The 21,971-nt window shown below is 35.1% G+C and overlaps 3 protein-coding genes and 1 pseudogene across 4 annotated transcripts; 1 reads left to right on the top strand and 3 right to left on the bottom strand.

The window, feature by feature from the left end:
* The first annotated feature begins 3,002 nt into the window (after positions 1–3,002).
* PNSL1 (PsbP-like protein 2) lies at positions 3,003–4,651 on the top strand. Its single transcript, XM_079080712.1, has 7 exons — positions 3,003–3,183; positions 3,257–3,344; positions 3,520–3,603; positions 3,789–3,862; positions 3,941–4,135; positions 4,217–4,313; positions 4,433–4,651. Exons 1-7 carry the CDS (start codon positions 3,136–3,138, stop codon positions 4,534–4,536), a joined length of 690 nt encoding a protein of 229 aa, XP_078936838.1. The 5' UTR covers positions 3,003–3,135; the 3' UTR covers positions 4,537–4,651.
* Positions 4,626–11,443, bottom strand: ABCB6 (P-glycoprotein 6). The gene is made up of 11 exons (XM_079080711.1): positions 10,790–11,443; positions 9,682–9,736; positions 9,405–9,580; positions 9,129–9,329; positions 8,751–9,010; positions 8,368–8,678; positions 8,054–8,274; positions 7,634–7,974; positions 6,763–7,544; positions 6,438–6,679; positions 4,626–6,354 (listed from the first exon to the last, which is right to left on the bottom strand). The coding sequence occupies exons 1-11, from the start codon at positions 11,159–11,161 to the stop codon at positions 5,125–5,127; spliced, it is 4,191 nt and encodes a 1,396-aa protein (XP_078936837.1). The 5' UTR covers positions 11,162–11,443; the 3' UTR covers positions 4,626–5,124.
* A 5,378-nt stretch (positions 11,444–16,821) lies between these two features.
* RPL23AA (ribosomal protein L23AA) lies at positions 16,822–18,433 on the bottom strand. Its single transcript, XM_079080710.1, has 4 exons — positions 18,351–18,433; positions 18,143–18,187; positions 17,155–17,518; positions 16,822–17,063 (listed from the first exon to the last, which is right to left on the bottom strand). Exons 2-4 carry the CDS (start codon positions 18,153–18,155, stop codon positions 16,979–16,981), a joined length of 462 nt encoding a protein of 153 aa, XP_078936836.1. The 5' UTR covers positions 18,156–18,187; positions 18,351–18,433; the 3' UTR covers positions 16,822–16,978.
* A 692-nt stretch (positions 18,434–19,125) lies between these two features.
* On the bottom strand, positions 19,126–20,725 carry LOC145157045 (uncharacterized; annotated as a pseudogene). Its single transcript, XR_013737060.1, has 5 exons — positions 20,612–20,725; positions 20,232–20,426; positions 19,930–20,018; positions 19,657–19,763; positions 19,126–19,539 (listed from the first exon to the last, which is right to left on the bottom strand). The product of XR_013737060.1 is annotated as an uncharacterized LOC145157045 (transcript).
* Positions 20,726–21,971: the final 1,246 nt, after the last annotated feature.

Below are 21,971 nucleotides of genomic sequence, written 5' to 3'. Positions count from 1 at the left end.
ATCCAAAACTGTAAGCCCAAAGCTTAGTGAGTTCCCCCAAAATACCAATACATAACAAATAGCACAAATATAATAACAGCATACTATGGGCCCAATCAACCATCGGGTGGGAATACCCCAGGCCCCTCAACCATCGGGTTGGAATGCCAACATACTATGGGTCCAATCAACCATCGGGTTGGAATACCCCAAGCCCCTCAACCATCGGGTTAGAATGTCAACATATTATGGGTCCAATCATCCATCAGGTTGGAATACCCCAGGCCCCTCAACCACCGGGTTGGAATGCCAACATACTATGGTTCCAATCATCCTCAAGATGGAATACCCTAGGCCCTCAACCATCGGGTTGGAATGCCCCGGCCTGCTGGCTTACGCACAAAGCAGTGAAGCCTCAGCCACCAACCAATCATATGCACATAATACATATAACCATACTATTAACAAGCTAGCAAACAAATAAACAGGTCTTACAAATCACAAAGCATAGCATCATCCTAACTACCAGGGTACTGATCTATCAGGTCACTATAGCATAACATGTACAACAAGTTATTAATCCAAGGGCCGACATTGGTGCCTTCGACCCGCAAGTACAGTGAGAAAAACTCACCTCACAAGTAGTGTTGAACTGATAAGATCCCACTCCAAATCTCAGCTCCGGACTTAAATGCCTACAATCACCATGTGACCATTTCTATCAAACTCCGAATTACTCGAAATGTCCTTAACAGTCAAACTTGGTCAACCATGGTCAAAGTCAAAGTCAAAGTCAACGGTCAAGGTCAACAGTCCATGTTGACCCAACTCATCGAGTGCACCCACAGACTTGTCGAGTTCCCACATTACACAGAAGATCGGGAAAACCCTAGCCAACTCACCGAGTTTTCCCAGTCTTAACACATTCAACCCTTTTTCATCGAATCTAATGCTTTAAGATACAGATCTGGTTCTATGGGACTGGAATACCACGTAAAGTTTCCAACTTTACGTTCATGCATGTCAAAAGAAGCTATAGAACTCATACAAGGCTTAATAGAGAACTTAATGCATGGATGAGGCCTTGAACCTAATAAAGTTTGCAACTTTAAGCCAAAAGATGCCACAAAATGGCCAGATCTAAGGTGACAATCCATGAAAAGCTCAACCCATGAACAATCCATAAATGATCCAAAAATCCCAATAATCTATCCAAGGAAGAGATCTTAGAAGTAAACAAGCCAGGTGTCGACTTTATATCTCAAAATGACTGCAACAAAAGAGGAGGTTTTGGATCTAATATAAAGCCTTCCTTTCAGTCAAGTCACCTCAAACTTCAAGCTCCTTCAAGAGAACACCAAGAAATCACTCTTCAAGCTCACTCACGCTCAAATAGGAGAGAGGATGCACGAAACTACGGTTTCTGGACAGAGGGGACTGGTAAGGAGGCCATCCAAAAGGGTATAATGTCTTTAAATAGGGTGCAACACCTTAAAAATTAGGGTTTCATAATCAGCTGCCAACTCGTCGAGTTGAGGCTCCTCAACTCGCCGAGTTGGCCCATTAATATCTGCGGCCAAAATCACTTCAACACGACGAGTTGAGGCCTTCCAACTCGTCGAGTTGCCAAAGAAAAACATGACTAAAGATTAAAATTTCATACTTGAGCATTAGGATGTTACACAATGCATGAATGATAGCTAGGGCACAACGTGGTAAATTTCGTCTATGTAAATTTCTAAGCACGTGGTTCCTAAGTAATTCCATATAAGGGGGCAGTGTCTATTAAGATCAGTAACCACAAACAAATTAAAAAATCTAAATTTATAAATTTTTGGACTATCAATCACAACAAATAATTAAACTAAAACTACAAACTAATGTTGTATTAAAAATAAATATTGCCACACAACCAATAGTGAAAGGAGTCAAATTGATCAAAGCCATCTTTTTCTATATGGGTAATTGTTTTGCTACATATAAACTATATCGAAAGTGCTTAAAATAAGATTGTCAAAATATTAAGTCCACAACCCACATAAAAAGGTGCATAAATTTGTGCGCTCTAAAGTTTCAGACCAAATTATGTGTTCAAAATGAATCATTTCAGATAAAACATGCCTATGTTTCTGGAAAAGTATATTGTCTGAAAAGTTAAGAGTTTGGAACACTTTATGCCCCATTGCAATATGCATTCTTTAAAGCATCATAATGATGAGTTCAATGAGAGAGTTGAATGAAATGACAAGTTTATTTGTCATTTAATGAATTAAACTTTAACATAGTGAGATGTCACATTGGTATTCAATGGATTTGGAGTTAATGACCATTCAACTATTCAATGGAAAAAATGAAAGTTTTTAATTCTTAAATATATACTATAAATTAGTTTTTTTAATTTTCTATTGAACTTTGTAGAGTTTAATGCATTATAGGAAAAAAAATGATAACGTTATATGAAATGTAAAAAAAATAATAATATTCAAAGTTTATGGAGTTCAATGTATTGTGAATAACTTTTGTCCCATTTCAACCATGATGGTCGGCAAATGCCCAAAATTTGGATCATTTTCCAATATTCCACAAAATCATACAAAATGTTTACAATTTTGCAACCGTCGTAAATAATTCTTTTATGGACATAATTTTTCATGCCAAATGGACGAATAATATAATTTACTATAAATTAAGGTTTGATGGTTTTCTTATGTATATTTGAACTACCGAGGAAAAAAACAAACAAACAAACTTGAAGGCTTAATGATTCTTTTATGTTTTTTAGTGATTACTAGGAGAATATATATATATATATATATATATATATATATATATATATATATATATATATATATATATATATATATATATGAAAATTTAGGAAAAAACAAGAAAAAGAAAAAAGGAAAACTTGGACCACATATCACATTTGTTACTCGGTGTCGCAATTTACCCTACAATTTACCAACCATTACACACACACACACAAATAATTAAAAAATAAATAAATACAAGTCTAATCCAAAAGACCCCCAACCAGACACAAACTGGACTCAGTATCCACACATGTAATATCCTTTCATCAACTCGAATAAATTAAGTAACTGCTGCCTGCTGCCATGGAAATGTAACAAACGCCTTCTTCCAAACAGCACAACAATGGCGGTTTCATCACTTCCATTCTCATCGCCTACCTTATCCACAAGGGTCCGTTTCCATTTATTATTTTTATTTTTCGTGTTTTGAATATAATTCCAATCACTTTATTTTTGTTTTGCAGTTGAATCTACCATTGAAGCCTTCTTGTTCTTCATGTTCTTGGCCAACCATCATTGCAACCTCAAAAGATTCATCTCTTGATCAACAAAGTAAGCTTTTTATGGTTCTTTGAAATGTTTATTCTCTGTGAATTAAACAACACTTCACGTATTATCTCTCTTTTTATAATGTATTCATCTGCCATTGTTTTTTTTTTTTAACAAGTTGAGCTTTTGTGAACTGAAAATTTTAGAGTCGTTTAAGCATGAAAATTATGTAAAACAGCATCAGGAAATTGCAAGAGAAGATCACTACTAATAGGAGTTGGAGCTTCAAGTTTATTGCCTACAAAACTTCTATTGGCTCAAGGTTTATCATTTTTCATATATACCCCAATCTATTTCATATAATTTTGTATGAAAATAAAAATTCTAAATAATGCATCTTTGGAAATGGAATGGAAAATTTTATAAAATGTATCATTTCATTCTATTGTGATTCCATGCTTTTATTAGTCTTACACAGACAAACTATTGCATTGTTGATGTTCACAGAGAAACCAGCAAACTATGATGAATTTGTTGACTTACAAGATGGTTATTCCTATTATTATCCCTCAGATTGGAGGGTGAGTTATATTATAAGCCTTGCGACCTTGATGTTTATCTTTTTCAGAAGCCGAGATTTTTATGATCCAATTTTTCAGGAATTTGATTTTAGAGGACATGATTCAGCATTCAAAGATCGATATTTGCAACTACAAAATGTGAGGCTTAGTTTCATACCAACCGATAAAACAGACATCCAGGATATGGGTCCCATCGAGAAGGTTGTAGCCAACTTGGTGAAGCATGTTTACTCCACACCAACTCAAGTCCCGGATGTATTTGATATGCAAGAGGTCTGATCCTTTTTCTCAAATCATGACACATGTACATTATTAGTACATACGTTTATTCTAATCTATGGCCTATAAATGCAGAGGACCACAGATGGTAAAAGATATTACACCTTTGAGTACACGCTAACATCTCCAAACTTCTCCCGTGCAGCCTTCGCAACCATAGCAGTCGGCAATGGTAAGACAACACCGAACCGAATATGACATGACATAACAGAACAGACTGTAAATTACTTACTGTATTTGACATCCAAATGCATTGAACTGAGACTCACAAACAATGATTCATGCAAACAGGGAGATACTACACGCTAATTGTTGGAGCAAATGAGCGAAGATGGAGAAGAGTGAGAAACCAGCTTAAAGTGGTGGCGGACTCATTCAAGGTGCTCGATATCTGATATTGAGTGATATCCTCAGTATATTTAGTTTTCCAAAGTACAATACACAAAGCCTAATGTACTCTTAAAGCAGCATACAAGCAGTAACAGAAAAAAAAATTAAAAATTCAATCAATCTAAACCTCTTTATATACAGAAGGATTACAATAAATACGTTTACTTAATCCTTTGTAAGCCTCATCAAATTCGAAAAAATATACAAATGTACAAAAAAAAGTCCGACGATAGAAACAGAATCACACTGACAAAAATAGAAAAGAAAAAAAAAAAGCAAACAAACACCTCGACACTAAACTCTATCATCAACACAAATCAATATATCATGGAGAGACAGCAAGATTCTAACCTGCCTCCGAACGAATATGCAATCTGACCTGTCCTAACAAACTACCCCAAGTGTAAATGCTATATCCACCACCACCGCCGCCGCCGCCGCCGCCAACTCCCGCCACTCTTCACGTTCCATCTGTAAGCTCTTTCAGAACCGAAGACGGATGACATTACAAATAATAAATTTAACAATGTGCATGTATATATCCATATCCATTTTGTTGAATTCATCAATCACGAATCACGAAACCCACACATCTACACAAGTCTATGCTGACGAATCCCCTTTCCAAAATGTGGTTGCATTAACCGTACATACAAACCGTTTTTCCCCATTAAAGAGTCATGGGACCCTTCCTCAACAATCCTACCACCATTAAGAACCACAATGTTGTCCACATGTTTCATCATTACAGCTCTATGAGCTATCAAAATAGTGGTTTTGTTCCCCATGACTAAAGTATCAAGAGCCTCCTGAACCACGCGACTCGATTCCGATTCAATCGACGAGCTCGCCTCGTCCAGTAACAAAATCGGTGCGTTCTTTAAAATAACCCTGGCGATCGCGATCCTCTGCTTCTGTCCCGGGGTTAGATCCACCCCCCTCATCCCAACATGTGTATCGTACCCGTGTGGCAAGTTGCTGATGAAATGATGCGCGTTTGCTATTCTTGCAGCTTCTTTGATTTCAGCTTCACTCGCGTTGTGTCTCGCGTATATTATATTTTCACGAATTGTTGTTGAGAAAATAATCGGTTCTTGTTGGACTACACCAAGGTGATTTCTCAACCATCTTACATTAAACTGTTTCAAATCGCGTCCATCCAGCATAATCTGTCCGGCAACCGGGTCGTAAAATCTCTCGATCAGTGAAATTATCGTGCTTTTTCCGGATCCCGAAACGCCAACCACTGCCACCGTCTGCCCGCCGGTCACCTTCAGACTGAAGTTACTCAGTACGAGAATCTCCGGGCGGGTCGGGTAGGAAAAGTCGACGCTTTTCAACTCGATGGATCCGTATACATTTGGTGGTTTCAAAGCGGAAGTATCATCGGGATCAATTTTGGGTACTCTATCGATGATTTCAAATACGGATATCAAAGACTTTCTTCTTTTGAGAATGTAAGGCGCCAAACCGAAAGGCTCCACAAGGGCAAAAGTGGCAAAAGAGAAAACCATGTACTCTTTGAGAGCGGTTGGGAGATCCATGTAATTGTTCTTGACACAGATTGCGGTGTACCAGAGAAGAAGGGCATTGCATGCGAAAAGAAGAAACTGTGAAAACCCAAAAGCAAAACCAATAGCCATGCCATGAAAGAAGCTCTGATAGAATATCTTGCGTAGTTGTAATCTGTAAAGCTCCATAACTTTGTTGCCAGCACAGAATGCCACCACTGTGTATATATTTCTAACAGCATCTTCAAGAACCAATGATGCTTTCCTGTGCATCTCCTGTATCCCCTTTGAAAATCCCGCTAACCATAGTTTCTGTAATTCAAATTAACATATAAGATATAAATACACACATTGTTATATTTGATAATTTGACAAGGAAAAGATTAAGCAAAAACCTGAGCAATGGCGGATAGGGTAAGAACAGGCAATGTGGCTAATGCTACAAGTGCTAATCGCCAATGGAGAAGCATTCCGATTAATATTGCAACCATAACAGCTGCACTATCTTGTATGAGTATAGAAAGTCGGTTGCTAAAAGCTGCTCTCACAAATGTTGCATCGTTTGCTAATCGCATGGACAACGTGTCTGCACTATTCTCTTCTTCATCAAACCATCCAACTTCATTTCGAAGCATTGCTGAAAATTATAAAAGAAACAAATTAGTATTTATAATTTACACTCATTGGTCAAAAATTACTTCCTAAAAAAAAGTTACTAACCAGAAAACATCATTCTCCTAACTCGTTCAGTCATTTTCTCCCCCATGATACCGAAGTAAAAGTGTTGTAAGAAGTTTGCGATTACAGTGACAACACCCATGCAGGCGATGATTAAGCACCACTTGTCAACTTCATCGTGTATTTTGTGTCTTCTGTCGTTTTCGTTTCGATAATAAGCTGTGACAATGAGTGCGATGACATAAGCGAGAAGAGGGTTGAAAGAACCGAATATAGCAGCACCCGTGCTTCCTAAAACAGCATAAAGCCATTCGGCCAAACTTAATTCCACAAGTCTCCAAATTGATGGTTCTTTCTTTTTTTGTTTTTCCTTTACTGCTTGTTGTACTCTAATTGGCTTTTCAAGAGCATTATTAGGTCGACTGAAGGTTTGTGAATGTGAGCGTTCGCTTTGCGGGTCGGAGGTCAACAATGGTGAAATGGGGGATTCCGGGTTTGACCCGTTTGATGGTTGTCTACGGATAGCATGAACATCGATTTTTGGTAATTCGGGTAATCTTTTTTCAAAACTGTCTTGTCTTTTGATTGATGGTTCTTTGTTTGTTCCATCCATGGATAATCCGTTTTCTTTTTCTGCAGGGCTCGGGTTTCTTGGTGATTCGTGTGACCCGTAAGCTGAATCGGGCCTTGTTCCATGTAAGTTTGAAGCTCGTTGAAGTGATGGCGATTTTGCAAATTTTGGAGATGATGATTCTTGATAGTTATCTGTAGAATCTTTTTCTATTTGGAATGCTTGAGTCTCATTGTATGTTCTCATTGGCATCCTATAAACAAATATTCAAACCATTAAAAATTAATCACAAAAAAACAAAAGAATATTGTTAATTTGTTATTGGGGTTGGGTGGTGTTTACCTTCTTGGGAGTTTAGCTGCTTCTTCACATCTTAAAAGTTCTGCATATAACCCATCTGAGGCTATTAGTTCATCGTGGGTCCCGACCTCCATTAACTGACCATCTTCCATTACAGCTATGAAGTCAGAGTTTCTTATTAGACAAAGTCTACGAGCAATTATGATGGTTGAACGACCTAACATAAGAAGATCAAGAGCCTCTTGAACAGATCTTTCAGCTTCAAAGTCAAGTCCACCAGTCACTTCATCAAGAAGAAGAATAGAAGGATTTGAAAGAACCGCCCTTGCAACAGAAAGTCTTATTTTCTGTTCTTCTGTTAATGATAAACCAGCCCTACCTACCTGAAAGTATACAAATGTTCTGTTAAGGAATTTTAAGTGATAGAATCACATTTTTAGTCCTTAGACTTTAGAATTCTACCTGTGTGTCGTATCCTTTCTCTAGTGAGGTGATAAACGTATGTGCATGCGCAATTTTAGCAGCATCTTCTATTTGAAGTGTTGTGGCATCTCTACCATAAGCAATATTGTCTCTTATACTCAAGCTTAATAAAGCAGGTTCTTGAGTGACTAAGCCAATTTGACTTCTCAGCCATTCCAATTTCAGATTCTTGATATTCTCACCATCCAAAAGAACTTCACCTGAACAACAGTAGATAAAAGAAATCAAGGGTTTTGTTATATATGCAAAAAAAAATTAATATCATAATTTAGAAATTATGCAAATTTTGATACCTAAAGTAGGATCATAGAACCGTTCCATGAGGGGTATAATACTACTTTTACCAGACCCGTTTCTTCCCACAAGTGCCACTGTTTTTTTGGCAGGGACAGTTAGGTAAAATCCACTTAAGATAGGAATTTCAGGACGCGACAAGTAACTGAAATACACATTCCGGAATTCGATATTCCCTTGAACAGAAGAAAGAGTGTTTCCATCATGATCAACAGAAGAAGATGATCGGCTAATCATTTCAAAAAGCCGATATGCAGCGATTCTTCCTTGCTCAAATGAGTAGAAATTAGTTGCAGCTTGATTCAGCCCACTGTGGAAACCAAATGTCAGAATGAAAGTAAAAAAAAAAGGGGTAACAAAAAAAGATTTTCAAGAAACTTACAGGCCACTTAAAATGATAGCAAAAAGAGCAGTTACAATTTCTCCACCATGAGCATGTCTATGTGTAACCAAAAACCTTCCAACATAAAGTTGCAAAGCACAAGAGCAAATTGCAAGGCCATATGTGAATCCAAGTCCAAGTCCTTGTACAAGACTTATCAATATACCATATCTTAAAGTAGCTTGTAGTGAAGCTGCATAGGAATATTTGGCTAATGTTTCGTTTGTAAAAGCATACAATGTCCTAACATATGAAACAGCCTGCAAATTTAAAAAAAAAAAAAAAAAAAAAAAAAAAAAAAAAAAAAAAAAATGTTATAATATTACAACTAACAATTTTTAAGTTACTTTTAGTTGACCAAAGGGGAAATGAAGAAACCTGTTCAGCAACACTTGCTGCTTCAGCATATGCATCTTGAATATTCTCAGCAAGTCTATGGAGAAATATATTTGATATTCCTCCTGCAGCCACAATAAAGGGACCAGTTAACAAAGTGAGGCCTGCAATTTGCCAACAGTTGAGGAATCCAATTGCAAGGCCACTGAAGAATGTAGCCATGTTATGAATATAATTTCCAACCTGCAACAATAAAACTAATCAGATAAATCAAGGGACTATGTACTAATTGCAATAAGAAAATAATTGTGGACCTACTTTTTCACTAAGGGCAGATTGGATAAGTAATACATCACTTAATACTTGGCTCACAATGTCTCCATTGTTTCCATAAGTATCAAAGAAACTCATATCTTGATTAAGTAGTACTTGCACGTATCTTGACCTGATAACAGCTGTCTGCCTTTCTCCCGTAAGAATCCAACATGAAACCTCTGAATGCAAAAGTAATTACAAACGACAGCTGATAATGAGAATCATTTAAGTAAAAGTGAAAGAGAGATGGAACTATCTGATTAGAATTTAGAGTATTTACCTATCCAACCAGCAGCAAAAACACCACCAGCAATATAAACAAGGGTGAGGGCAAGCTGCAAATATTGTAAAAGAATGTCACTTGTGGCGAAAAAGAATCCAATTGTCTCATAAGTATATGAACTAACTAATGCTTTAACTATGCTTTTCTTCTTCTCTTCTACCTAAAAATCTAAATTGTATCTATTTACTATCAACCCCTCCTCATCATTCACAAGATAACTAATATGACAGCTTAAATTCTCTTCTACCACTAAGCAAGGGTTGCCATTCGCTAGCCTCTAGGATGCACTGCTAAACACCATTCCCTAGCTTTCAATATACCTAGATCTTGAACTTCAAATGCACCATTAACTACCTAATTCTACAGAATGTAAAGATACTATTAGCAAATAACATCTCATCTACTTTTTGTTACAGTCCACATTAATTGTCTTTAATCCCCGGTATAAAGCTTTCCATGACTAAAATAACCAGTGGTACTATCAATCTCCTAAGAAAACCATCATAGACAAATCATGATAGTATTACCTTCTAATACTACATTACTACAATGAATATAAAACTAAAGTTTCTGGTAATTCCGTACGGATTTTTCATCTATAATGACATCATTACATAACTTCTTATGTTAATACTCCATCAGTTTGTAAGGAGGTAGTAGCTTGGTGATCCCTTCACCATGCATATTTGATCACTAAACCTCATAAAAGCCACATTAAACTTCCCTCATTCTAAAAAAAATCAACATTATTGGCATCACTAGTTACTCAATTTTCAGGAGAAGTCAATTACTTACTGGTCCAGAATATATTTCTTAATTCTGGACCAAAATGAGCACTAAAAATGACATGGTGCTACTTTTTCCATTATCATTTGCCGTTTTTAATGACAGCTTACCATCATGACAGCCACTATTAGAGGTCACAAGATTTCTAGAAAGTTTAAAGGAAGAATTTCTTCAATGTTATTTTACTTCTTTACTATTGTGAGAATAAAACGGATTACAAATTAAAAAAACAGCAGAATCGGTACTTCTAAGTTATAACTCAGGTATAAAAACTAGCCAAGTAAAATGGTAAATAACTTTCAAATTAAAATCAACTTACCTCTTTGAACCTATCAAAAAGCAAATCCGGGTTCTCCTCGCCGTGACCTAACAACTGAACAATTTTGGCAAAGTAATGCAAGTAAACAACCAGTGCTGTCCCATGCGCCGCCGCAGCAATCGATCCAACCACCATAAGCACCCAATCTAATCTATCAGCACACACAAACAGCTTGGAGAACGGTACAGCAGCTGGAGGCGGCTCGATCTCCTCTGTCTCCTCCATTTCCTCTTCAGCTTCAACAGGTAAAGCATCGTTACTTATGTCCATGTAAGGCGACGGAGACTCTGGCGGCTCTGAAACCTCCGATACCGGCGTTAAAGGCTGTATGTGTGGTGGGGACCACCCAAACAACCCTCTCGATATCATCATCTTGTTGAATTTTCACAAACCCTCGAACCAAAACCCAAAATTAAAACTCTCTCAAAACCCTAAAAATAACCATCAAAATGGAAATTGAGATGAAATCGATGAGCCGAATTGTGAAGAGATTATTCGGCTACTGAAATTGTGATGAAGATTTACACTTTCCTTCTCTCCAACTTTCTCTCGCACACACGATTTGGGGTGTGTGAAAGAAAGCATAAAAGAGAGAATCGGCGTCGTCCGATTTCGTGACTCGGTCAAATAAGGCGTGAAAGGAGAGAGTTGACTCGGGAACCGAAGTTTCTTTTGGGTTTTTTCTGTTAGTTGTACACCTTCGTACGTCGTCGTTTGTTTTAGTATGAAAATTGGATGTGTCCAAAAATGACCTCTAAGTTTGGGATCTCTTACATATTGGTCAATGTCACTTTATTACACCAAGAAAATGACAATTTATTGATTGTAAGTTTGGGGCCTCTAAGCTTTGAGTTTTTTAACATCTATAAAACCACATAAGGTATGATACTTTTTTTGTCTTCTTACTCCATGACATAGTTAAGCTGGCTCGATGTGACACGATAACATATCTATATTTGAGTATATCAATGGCTACATCAGGTTTTATTTAAGAGACTTTTTCTTTCTATTATGTTCATATACATTTAAGATTTTGATACTTGTCGTACTTAATAAAATTAATAATTTTTTTATTACATTTGTCATCATCTAAAAGTGGTATGAGGATGGAATGAATAAAAAATAGGAAGATATTTAATTTTTCTTTATTTAATTGTAGTTTTACTCATATATGGTGTCTTTTTTGCTAAGTAATCAATTTATGGATCTACAAACTATTCGATACATATTTACCTGCCACATGATATTTTTTGCGGTTAATATGGTGTGATTTGGTTTGGATTACTGGAAATAAATCTTTGAGGTTTGAATAAATTTATATCTTATGTCAATTCGCACATTCATATAATATATCTAAATTTAAAACATTTAAATTACATGAAAATGTATATATAAGTTACTTTACTTGGTCCTTTTTGATAATGTCAAAAGGTGGTGGCGTGGTGCCTGTGTTTTCTTTATAAAATTGCTTATGCAATACAAGTAAATTATTTTGAATCCAACCTCATCTATTGTGACAAACAAAATGTGAGAAATGATTAAATCAGAAGGGTTCTTTTAGGCAAAATAAAAAAATAAAACAAGTGCCAATTAATTAAAAAATATTCATTTTATCAAATGTCTACTTCTTCATCATAACATTAGGTGTCTTAACAAATCACTCGGGTGAGTTGGTTGGCCTACATTAGGTTTCTTGTAGAAACAGAGATTATTTCGTTGCAAGTTGTTTTCAGATGTGTATATTTTTGTTAGGAATAACAACTCATAAAACCAAAAAACACATTTGCAGCAATAAGTACAAGGTTTGAATGGTGAATGAGTGAAAGTGGAGGGTGTATAATGCAACTTTTTATTTTGTAGTGAAAAGAGTTCATGAAGGCAGTTTTGGTTGATCCCAGTCCTCGAGGACAGCTGTCCGGTGAACAGTGGGCGATGGAATTAGCAAAAAGCGGTGTAGGTAACAGGGAAGTTTTCCCGTATTTTTGGTTTTAAATTTAATTATTTTCAAAAATAATAATTAAAAAAGGTGGGGGCATGATGATTGAAGGCTGCCAGTCCATTTTATCTGTTGCATTTGCTCTTTTATGGAACTTTTATTTGATGACATATCATTCATCTCCTATTAAAAAAAATAAAAACCCATATTTTCTATTTTTCTTTTATTTTCATCCACATCTTTGCAAAAGTTTTAATAGCTTTTTTAATTTATTATTCTGATTCTAATACACTAATAAATTAAGAATTACCCGTTCAAAAACAAATTTGATTGATTTACCATCAAATAAAATATTGATTAACAAAATTTAGTATCTGTTTTTTAGTAACCGGATTTTTCAATTGATTAAAAACGTAGAACATAATGTAGCTAAACATTTTATTATGAAATTATAATTTTTTTTAGATGATAAAAAGGAGGTACCTTCACATATAATTTATTTATTATTTTATAAGCAAAAGGGATAATGATTTTTGAAAAGAAATGATTTTTTAATATGGAATGTAGAATTTTTATATTGGAGCCATTCATACCACGCATATCTCTATATATCTCTATTCTCTCACGTTCTCAATTTTCTAAACAACTTCTTCATTTATTTACATAATATTTTTGTAATTTATTTTTATAATCCCACACAAAATTGCAACCACTTGGAGCCAAATAATTATTCAACTTTAATGATATTTTACTTATTAATGTTATATATGTATCTATATTTTACTTATTAATGATATGCTTTTTAACTAAAAAGCTAACATTTTGATGTACATGCATTTAATAATCATTGACATTAGAATAAACAATTTAGCCAAAGTTATTTATTTGTTTCCATCATTAAGATTCATCTATCATGTTTATCAAGTTGTTCTGGAATTTTATTAACGTAACAAGTAGTCAAAATCAAATATACTATAACTAAGTAAACAATTTAATAAAAATCATATTAGATTAGATACACGAAACCATTAAAATATCAATCAATCCCCTCTTGTGTTTTTTTTTAGTTGTACAAGTGGCAACTGTAATCCCAAATATTTAACTTAAGTGTGACTTGTAGTTTTGTAAGCATTCGATTCTATATGTCGGGAGCGACAACTTTTGGTGGGAATGCACAAGAGGGTCCTTGTGGTATGGCTGCTTTGAGATGAGATCAAAAATTTGTTTTCTTGAGATATACACAGATCAGTTGTTAGCTGATGGTTGCAGAAAATCAAGGAAGAGAATCGGGAGTGACACCTTTTGTTGTCTCCAATGTATCCCAACTAGGAAAAGGATGCATTTTGTATTTATTAATGATTTTTGCGATGAATTGAGGGTTGGGGTTTACAGGCGAGAAGTGTAGTAATTCATCTGTTTCTAGATAGGAAGTTGGTGTTTTTGCTTATGCATCTCTATGAAATTCTTATTAATGATGGATTAGTTTCGAGTTTTGTTGATGTTTTGTTTATGTTACTTTATCCTACATATTGTAGGATATCGGAACCATACATAAATTGCATAAACTTTCCCAAGCTATTACATCAAAACATGATGCAAAACTTGTTGGTCACATGTTGCATATGGGCTAAAATCGAGACAAAGCTAAAATACAGTATCACCCATAAATAGATATGGCAAGGTAACTAAGGCTGGAGGGAGTGGTGTCACCGAAACCGCACTCCCTTCACTGCCACATGTGTGTCACATCATTTTTTACCACATAAGTGTGGTTTTTTGTCACACCCAAGGAGCGGTGCCACACTTTTTTTTTTAATAATTTAATCAAATAAAATTTCATTTTTAATAAAAATAAAATATTACATTGCATTACTTGGGTTTATTTTTTTATTGGATAAAATCTTTATTTTTTTTAAAAAGATAATATTTCATTAATTAAAAAAAAATATCATACATTGCTTAACTTAAAAAAACCTAAAAATTTAGAAAAGCAAAATAGAAACATAAAACTACAACTTAAAAAAAAAACACCAAACGATTAAAAACTTGAAAAAAAAAACTAGAAGTTAGCCACGATTTGTGTAACGTTTTTCCACTTCCTCCTTCATCGCCAAAATAACTTGTAGCTCGTCCCCAGTCATATTCGACGTGTCCAAGCTAGTATTGTCATGTTGCTTTCCCTTTGTTTCCGAAGCTCTCTTTCAAAAAATTTGCAAAATCTTGTCCCTTCTATCTTTTATACCCTTCATGTCGGCCCCCATTCCTTTCAACTTATCTGAATCCGACGTTTTGCCTTTGTCTTTGCTTTTTGCTTTGTCTCTTCCCATTGGTCGGGAAGGTGGTGAAACTGGAACAGGTTCCACTTCGTTCAGATCGAACTGAACACGAGCATCTAATGTAGTGTGATCGGACTCAGATGTTCTGCTGCGTTTTGAACCACTGTCGATATGCTTGTCTGATGTTTTGCTGTTTTGCAATTTCTTGTTATCTTTCACAAAATTTCAAACTTCAAGAAACTTGAAAGCTTTCAGGTTTTCTTTTTGATACACTTTCACCGCTTTCTTCAAAATCACATCATCGTTTTCTCTACTTTTTCATTGATGTTTCATGTTGGTATACAAATCATTAAACAACATGATTTCTTTGTTCATATTTCCCCATTTCGAGTACACTTGATGTTTTGAACGGTATTCTCCACGGTTCATTTCTTTATGGAACCTATGTAAAACGCGAAACCAAAAACGATCATGCTTTTGGTCTTTCCAATCTTCATATCTTCTGAAATATCGATCCAAGATTGTGCCAACACTAACACTTCTAGGGGTTCCCAACATTTAGCCTCCGCCTTATCTTTTCTTTTAGTTGCTGCTCGAGTGCGTTGAGTTTCTTTAACGAATTCCGGTTCGGAATCAGAAACGACCGTTTATGGTTGTGTTTGTGTTTGTTGAACAAACTCGGGTTGAGACAAAAAATCAAATGGATTAAAATCTGTGTAGGGTTGTGATAGTGGTTGTGGAAAATACGGAAGTATACCGCCATAGTGGTAATACAGAGGTGAAAAAATGGGTTGATCAAATGAAGGTATTGGGGTTGCGGTGTTTCTAGCGGATGTGTTTTTTTTGTAGGTCTTTTGGAAGAAGACATTTTGAAAATAAAAATTTTGAGGAAGAGATAGTAAAAAGATAAGAAATTATTGTGAAAATTTTATAAGTAATGATAAGTATATATAGGGTGAATTTATAAAAAAATAACTGCGCGAAGGACCGTTCAACTGTCAAAAGAAGCAACAGCCAATCACGAGACGCGGCCATAACTCACCACACTGCGGCCAAAACCGCAGGAAACCGCATCCAGAGGCGGTGTGCGCGAACTGTCGAACTCCAATAGAAGGTCCTACGACCACCCCTGCTATAGAGCCTACATCATTGAGCACCCCAATACAAGTAAAGTTAGAAATTTGCTACGAACTCCAATAGAAGGTCCTAGGACCACCCCTGCCATAGAGCCTACATCATTGGGCGCCCCAATACAAGTTCGTCTCTCTCATGCATTACTTCACACGTAAGTGTGGAGTACACAAGTTGGTGATGTCCAAGATGTTGAGGTCATAGGAGAACTATAGACCAAGCTTGTTATTGTTTGCTCATTTGGAAAACTACATTAAGTTTGTTGTATCTGATGGTTTTTTTGTCATGTAACAGATTGACTAAAAAAGAATCAAACGCATTAGAAACGGGTTATTGTCACTCGAGAAAATGACTAGATGTATGGTATCTTATTTTCTTTATTCCATTTAATTAAATTTTCATCTACCCTACCAAAGAGGGATTTAGACTGTTCTATAGAAAGGTTAACAAGTAGCTCATTGGACCAAAATTCATTGGAAATGAACCATATGGGTGATGCAGCTCACCTACCTCAACTTGCATCATCAATTGTATCTTTCACATCCACATCACCTAAAATTTATTTTAACCCAAAAAACGGATTTCAAATAACATACATTTCTTCAACCACAAAACTAGTCTCAACTAAAAGCTCAAGATTGAATGAAATTAATATATTCAACGGAGAGAAAGTAACAAGGAAATCAACATAACAAAATAACTCCAACCATAGAAGTATGATCCATTACCAAAATTGAATCCAGAATTAAAAGCAAACAAAAATAAATTTAGTTCACCTATTCAAGACAATAAAACTAACAATAGAGTTGAAACGACAATTCCCCTTTTGACTTTAAAACAACTTACTTAGATGATTCCAATCTTGTTTGCAACATCCAAAGCATCATAATCTGGAGTTAACCGAACATATGCCTTCTTTGTTCCATCAGGTCTGTATTTCAACAAACAAACATTAAAAATATGCAAAAACAAGCATTTAAAATTTTGTTTCATTTAAAAAAACACAAGACGAAAAAAGATACCTGATCAAGGTGTTGACTTTCTTGGTCTGGATGTCATACATCTTCTTGACTGCATCTTTGATTTTCTTCTTGTCAGCACGGATGTCAACAATGAAGACAAGGGTATTATTGTCTTCAATTTTCTTCATTGCAGATTCTGTGGTCAAAGGGTATTTCAAGATCTGGTAGTGGTCTAATTTGTTTCTTGGTGGAGCACTGATGCGGGGGTACTTGGGATTTCTGTCTGTCTTTAGTGTCCTTGGGCGGTGAAAGGTAACCTTGGTTCTGATCTTCTTGGCTTTCTTTTTGAATGTTGAGCCAGTCTTTACAGCCTTGGCTGTCTTCAAAGCTTGTGACTTTGCATCACCTTTCTTTGTTGCATCACCTGTGAATAAAAGACAACATATGTAATGGTTAGAACTAGTACAAAGATAACTGCTACTATGATTATATAAAACTAATGTGGAGGTGATATCTATGATTTTATCTCAGAAATGAAGAATGATGCATAAAGATATACACTGTCGGATAACTTTTGGAAAATATGAATTATAAAAACTTCATAAAGTTCCACACGTCAGCTAATTTGCAAACTTATTGCTGTATAACTAAAAGTTATTGTGTAGAAAACGTAACAATCAGTGTATACAATATGAAATTTACTATTTCATGTAATAATAAGTTCCAATTCAAACAAAAACATATATTGATTTTTGAATATGAAGTAACAGGCATAGACCTATAGCTAAAACAACGCCTAAATATCAATACCACAATTGCTATAAACCTATCTTTGTTTCCAAAAATCTACAGGCCGTGTAGCTTAACAATGCCAGATTAACAGCAAAGAAGGCCTTAACGGAAAATTCGTTAGATAGAGGTAAATCTATTAATGTTGATATAGCAGATAAGCATTAACTTCAGTAAACCTTTGTTCCGATTTTCATTACTCAGAAACTAAACTTATCTACAAAAAACATAGAATGGAATAAAAACAGCAAACACGAACCTTTAGGCGCCATTGGTAACAGAAGCAACTCCAACAAGCTATCAACTGAAAATCAGAGAAACGGATAGGTTAGGCCTAGAAAAATATGACGATGAAAAGCAAACAAAATAGAAGATAGATCTGGATGTCGTTAACATTGAGACTCGGAATGTAATTTAGAACCCTAGAAGCCAAATCGAAACGAGAAACAGAAAGAGCAAACGCATACCCTGCAAAACAGTGACGAACAGAGTTACGCGCGGCAGCAACTAGGGTTTTGGTTTATGATGAGATGAGATTTATAGTAAACGAAAAGGATGTCATATAAATGGGCCAGACACTTTCCATATGTCTTCTTTCATAATTCATATAGTGCTAAACCCAACTATCTAGCCCAATAAACCCTTGCTATTTTTTCTCCTTTTTATGGTTTTTTAGCTTGTTCTTTTTCTTTCCTTTTTTAAAATATCTGATGATATATTAATAATATAATAAATAATAGTTACTTCTAATATAAAAAATAATACACAAATGCTTTTAAGCAGTAACATAGTCAAAACATATAAAAGAGGGGAAAAAGGGATCATTAAGATTAAAATCTGAGATGTATTGGATGATAATTTTTCCACAAACCAATCACAAATTTTGCAAAATGGTCTGTATAAATTTTTTTATTTTATTTTTAAATTTTAAGAAAGTACTTTTCAACTATTTAAGGAAAGGAAATCTATTATTGTGTAAAACAACTACCAAGTGAAATGTTTTTAGATATTAGTATTTGACAAAGGCCACAGATATTTGACAAAAATCATTTTGCACAATTGGTGATTATTGAATGATAATTGCTAAAAAAAATGTTCAATTGGTGATATTATAACACGGATTTGTCATTTTAGTAATTTCCCCCTAAAAGTTATACATTAGCAATTATGTACTTAGGACAAACTTTACATCAAATTTACTTAGTAACTTTTTGCTAAACATTGAACGAGTAGAAAATGACATTAACTAAACATCACATATTAACTGCATAACAAATAACTGTCATACAAAACCCAACACATGGTAAAACTAAACCACAAACTCTTATAATACCTAAATAAAAAAAAAAAAAAATCTATCCCCACTAACAAAGAACAAAATCAAGACTTTGTATATGAATCATACTCTTTTCCAAAAATGACTTCTGTAAATATATATAATAATATATTTATTAAATAAACACAAGCTTAGTGCGTCCCTCCTCTATTTCTTCTAGAAGAGACCACGGTCCAGCCATCAGCATCAACCATTGGTGCGGGGCCCCTCCCTGGTTCACCAACAGTCAAATGGTCAACACCATCTTCCATATCCATGGAATCATCCCCTGAACTTGAGGCTGAATCATCATCATCATCATCATCATCACCAGTCACAACCTAACATATTACAAGAGCAAATGAGAGACATAACAAAAAACAGATTTAAATAATCAGATAACTTATGAAATATTTTGAAAAAAGGTAAGAGTAATGATAAAATGAACAAAAGAGTACCTGCATGCGATGATTAGCAGTTTGAGAAGCAGATTGCCTTAGTCTTTCGATTGAGCCAAAATTACCTTCAAACATTCTTCATGTATGATCATTAGATTCTCTGATATCTAATTACAAAAAAAATAGAAATATGATTAGGGGAAATAGCTAAATGACTGTTAAAGAGGCCTGAAAAAGATTGTTAAAAGGATGTTCTTTCTTGCCTATCGTTTTTTTCGACCATCAAAATATCACCTCAATGAAAAAGAAATGGAAAAAAAAAAAAAAGATTACCTCCTCAATGCTACCATCATCGATCTCTGTATTAAGAGAGAGCATAAAATCATCAAGTAAATTCTCCAAATCATCTACATATAATGCCTCTGAAAACAGACGAAAGAAAGTATGTTAAATGAACATTGAATCACCTCTAACAAAAAACAGGTGACCTCATTGACTTTGTATTAGATAAAGCTGAATTAAGGAAATAGAAACCAATTAATCCTCTCAAGAAAATACCAAATGTGAATAATTCAGAATAATACCAATTACATACATCAGAACAGAAGTAAATTTTAAAGCAAAACAGAAATTACCAGCAGGTCTGATTAGCCAGTGATAGATATCAAGTGCAAGTTGTTGGGCTTTCTGTCGAGTGTCACGTCCACCCCATTCGTTCTGAATAGCCATCTGAAGTGCACTCCATCGACCAAGAAGCAGATCGATACCTTCTCTAAGCTCATTAACAGCCTCAGCTGTGAGATGAGCAGGCACCACCATTGCAAATTCCCCTACAAAACCCCAACCGCCGTTATGCTCCTGATATTTTCAAGTAAACTCCGTATTCGAATTAGAAGAAAACGAAGGAATTATAGCACGAAACATAAAACAATATATTCCTCGAGAAATATATGCAATGTTTTGAAATTTTAGCTAGAATATACGAACAGATTAGACAAAATAGATGATGATTTACCGATCACTAGCAAGCGGATATTAAGTTCTTCACTAGAGGAATGATGCAGGAAGAAGATGGCACCAGCGGCAGCTATGGCGTTTGTAGCGAAAGGGGGTTTTCAAGAATTATTTTGTAAAGGGAAATAAAAAGCAGGCGCAACCAAAGTCCAAACGGGAAAAGAAAGAAGCACCGAGCCCGTTGGCAGTTTAGCCCAATAGACTAAATTAGATGTTTGGTCCCGGGCGTTTTTTTAATATAACACATTTGGTCCAATGTTTCCGATTGTTACAGAAATGGTTTTTATTTCAAACTAAATAAATAATAGGCTTTATCCCTCACACTAACCGGGGGCGGACGCAGGATTTCCAAGTAGGGGGTGCACGGAAAAGTTAGGAGTTGCATGATAGTAGAAAAAATAAAAATTTTCCACTACGGCCGGAAAAGTTAAGGGTTGTCGGTGCCACCGGTGACCCCCCCCCCCCTAAATTCGCCCCTAACACTAACACATGGTTATTTCTTACCACCAAGAACTCTCATGTGCCATGTATATCATGATAGTTTCCTTTTTTCCACTTACATGTCATTTCCCTCTCGAAAATTGAAAACATGAATGTACCCTACAACCACAGATGTCCAAATCTAAAAACTCATGCAAAACCAAAATCACACACAAACCTTCATTTTGAACATAAATCCAAATTGAAATCTACAAAAGAAGACAAACATGATTACAATGTTCTTGAATCTTGACTAAAACCAAGAAATTGAAACTTAATGATACCAAACCTAGATACTGAAACTTGGTTAACATGATGAACTCAAACCATACATACAATTGTTTGTAACAAAAAAAAAGCACATAATGGCCTATAAATGAATTGTATGCTTAATTGTCTATATGAAACAATGTTTAAAATAACATAAGTGAATCATACACACAATTTTCTATAAATGAACCTTTAATACAAAGCAATTTTTTTAAACCTCCTATTATGTATTACCAAAAATGGTTGTCGTACATTCATAAGTCATAAACATCAAAGCACAAAAGAAATTATTCATTACAACCAAACGATGAGCCTTGGTCTACCATTCCTAAGATAGACATCTTCGTCATAAATTACATTGTCATATCTTACAAGAAAACATTAACAATTCATTACAACAACTATGATTATTTACCATTCATAAGAAACACTAAAACAACCAAAACATAAGATACACCTATGAATATACATAAACCAAAAAGTACCTCCCCCAAAAGCTCTCTTAGTTGATCAAGTGTCTTTTCATCACAGCTTTTCACCTTTTGTAGCCTTACCACATTCACAACGACCATCAAACGAGACTATCCTTCACCACCTGACTTCTCTTCTCC

Source organism: Lactuca virosa, chromosome 2, assembly GCF_052849685.1.
Source record: "Lactuca virosa cultivar CGN04683 chromosome 2, Lactuca_virosa_CGN04683_v6, whole genome shotgun sequence".
Lineage (NCBI taxonomy): Eukaryota > Viridiplantae > Streptophyta > Magnoliopsida > Asterales > Asteraceae > Lactuca > Lactuca virosa.
This window is presented reverse-complemented; position numbering and strand designations above follow the sequence as displayed.

Coding starts and splice junctions, on each gene's coding strand:
- PNSL1 (XM_079080712.1), top strand. CDS start 3,136: ATGGCGGTTTCATCACTTCCATTCTCATCGCCTACCTTATCCACAAGG. Junction 3,604..3,788: donor AAAACTTCTATTGGCTCAAG/GTTTATCATTTT, acceptor TGATGTTCACAG/AGAAACCAGCAAACTATGAT. Junction 3,863..3,940: donor ATTATCCCTCAGATTGGAGG/GTGAGTTATATT, acceptor CCAATTTTTCAG/GAATTTGATTTTAGAGGACA.
- ABCB6 (XM_079080711.1), bottom strand. CDS start 11,161: ATGATGATATCGAGAGGGTTGTTTGGGTGGTCCCCACCACACATACAG. Junction 9,737..10,789: donor TTTTTGATAGGTTCAAAGAG/GTAAGTTGATTT, acceptor CAATATTTGCAG/CTTGCCCTCACCCTTGTTTA. Junction 8,275..8,367: donor GTTCTATGATCCTACTTTAG/GTATCAAAATTT, acceptor ACTGTTGTTCAG/GTGAAGTTCTTTTGGATGGT.
- RPL23AA (XM_079080710.1), bottom strand. Junction 17,064..17,154: donor AAAGTCAACACCTTGATCAG/GTATCTTTTTTC, acceptor GTTGAAATACAG/ACCTGATGGAACAAAGAAGG.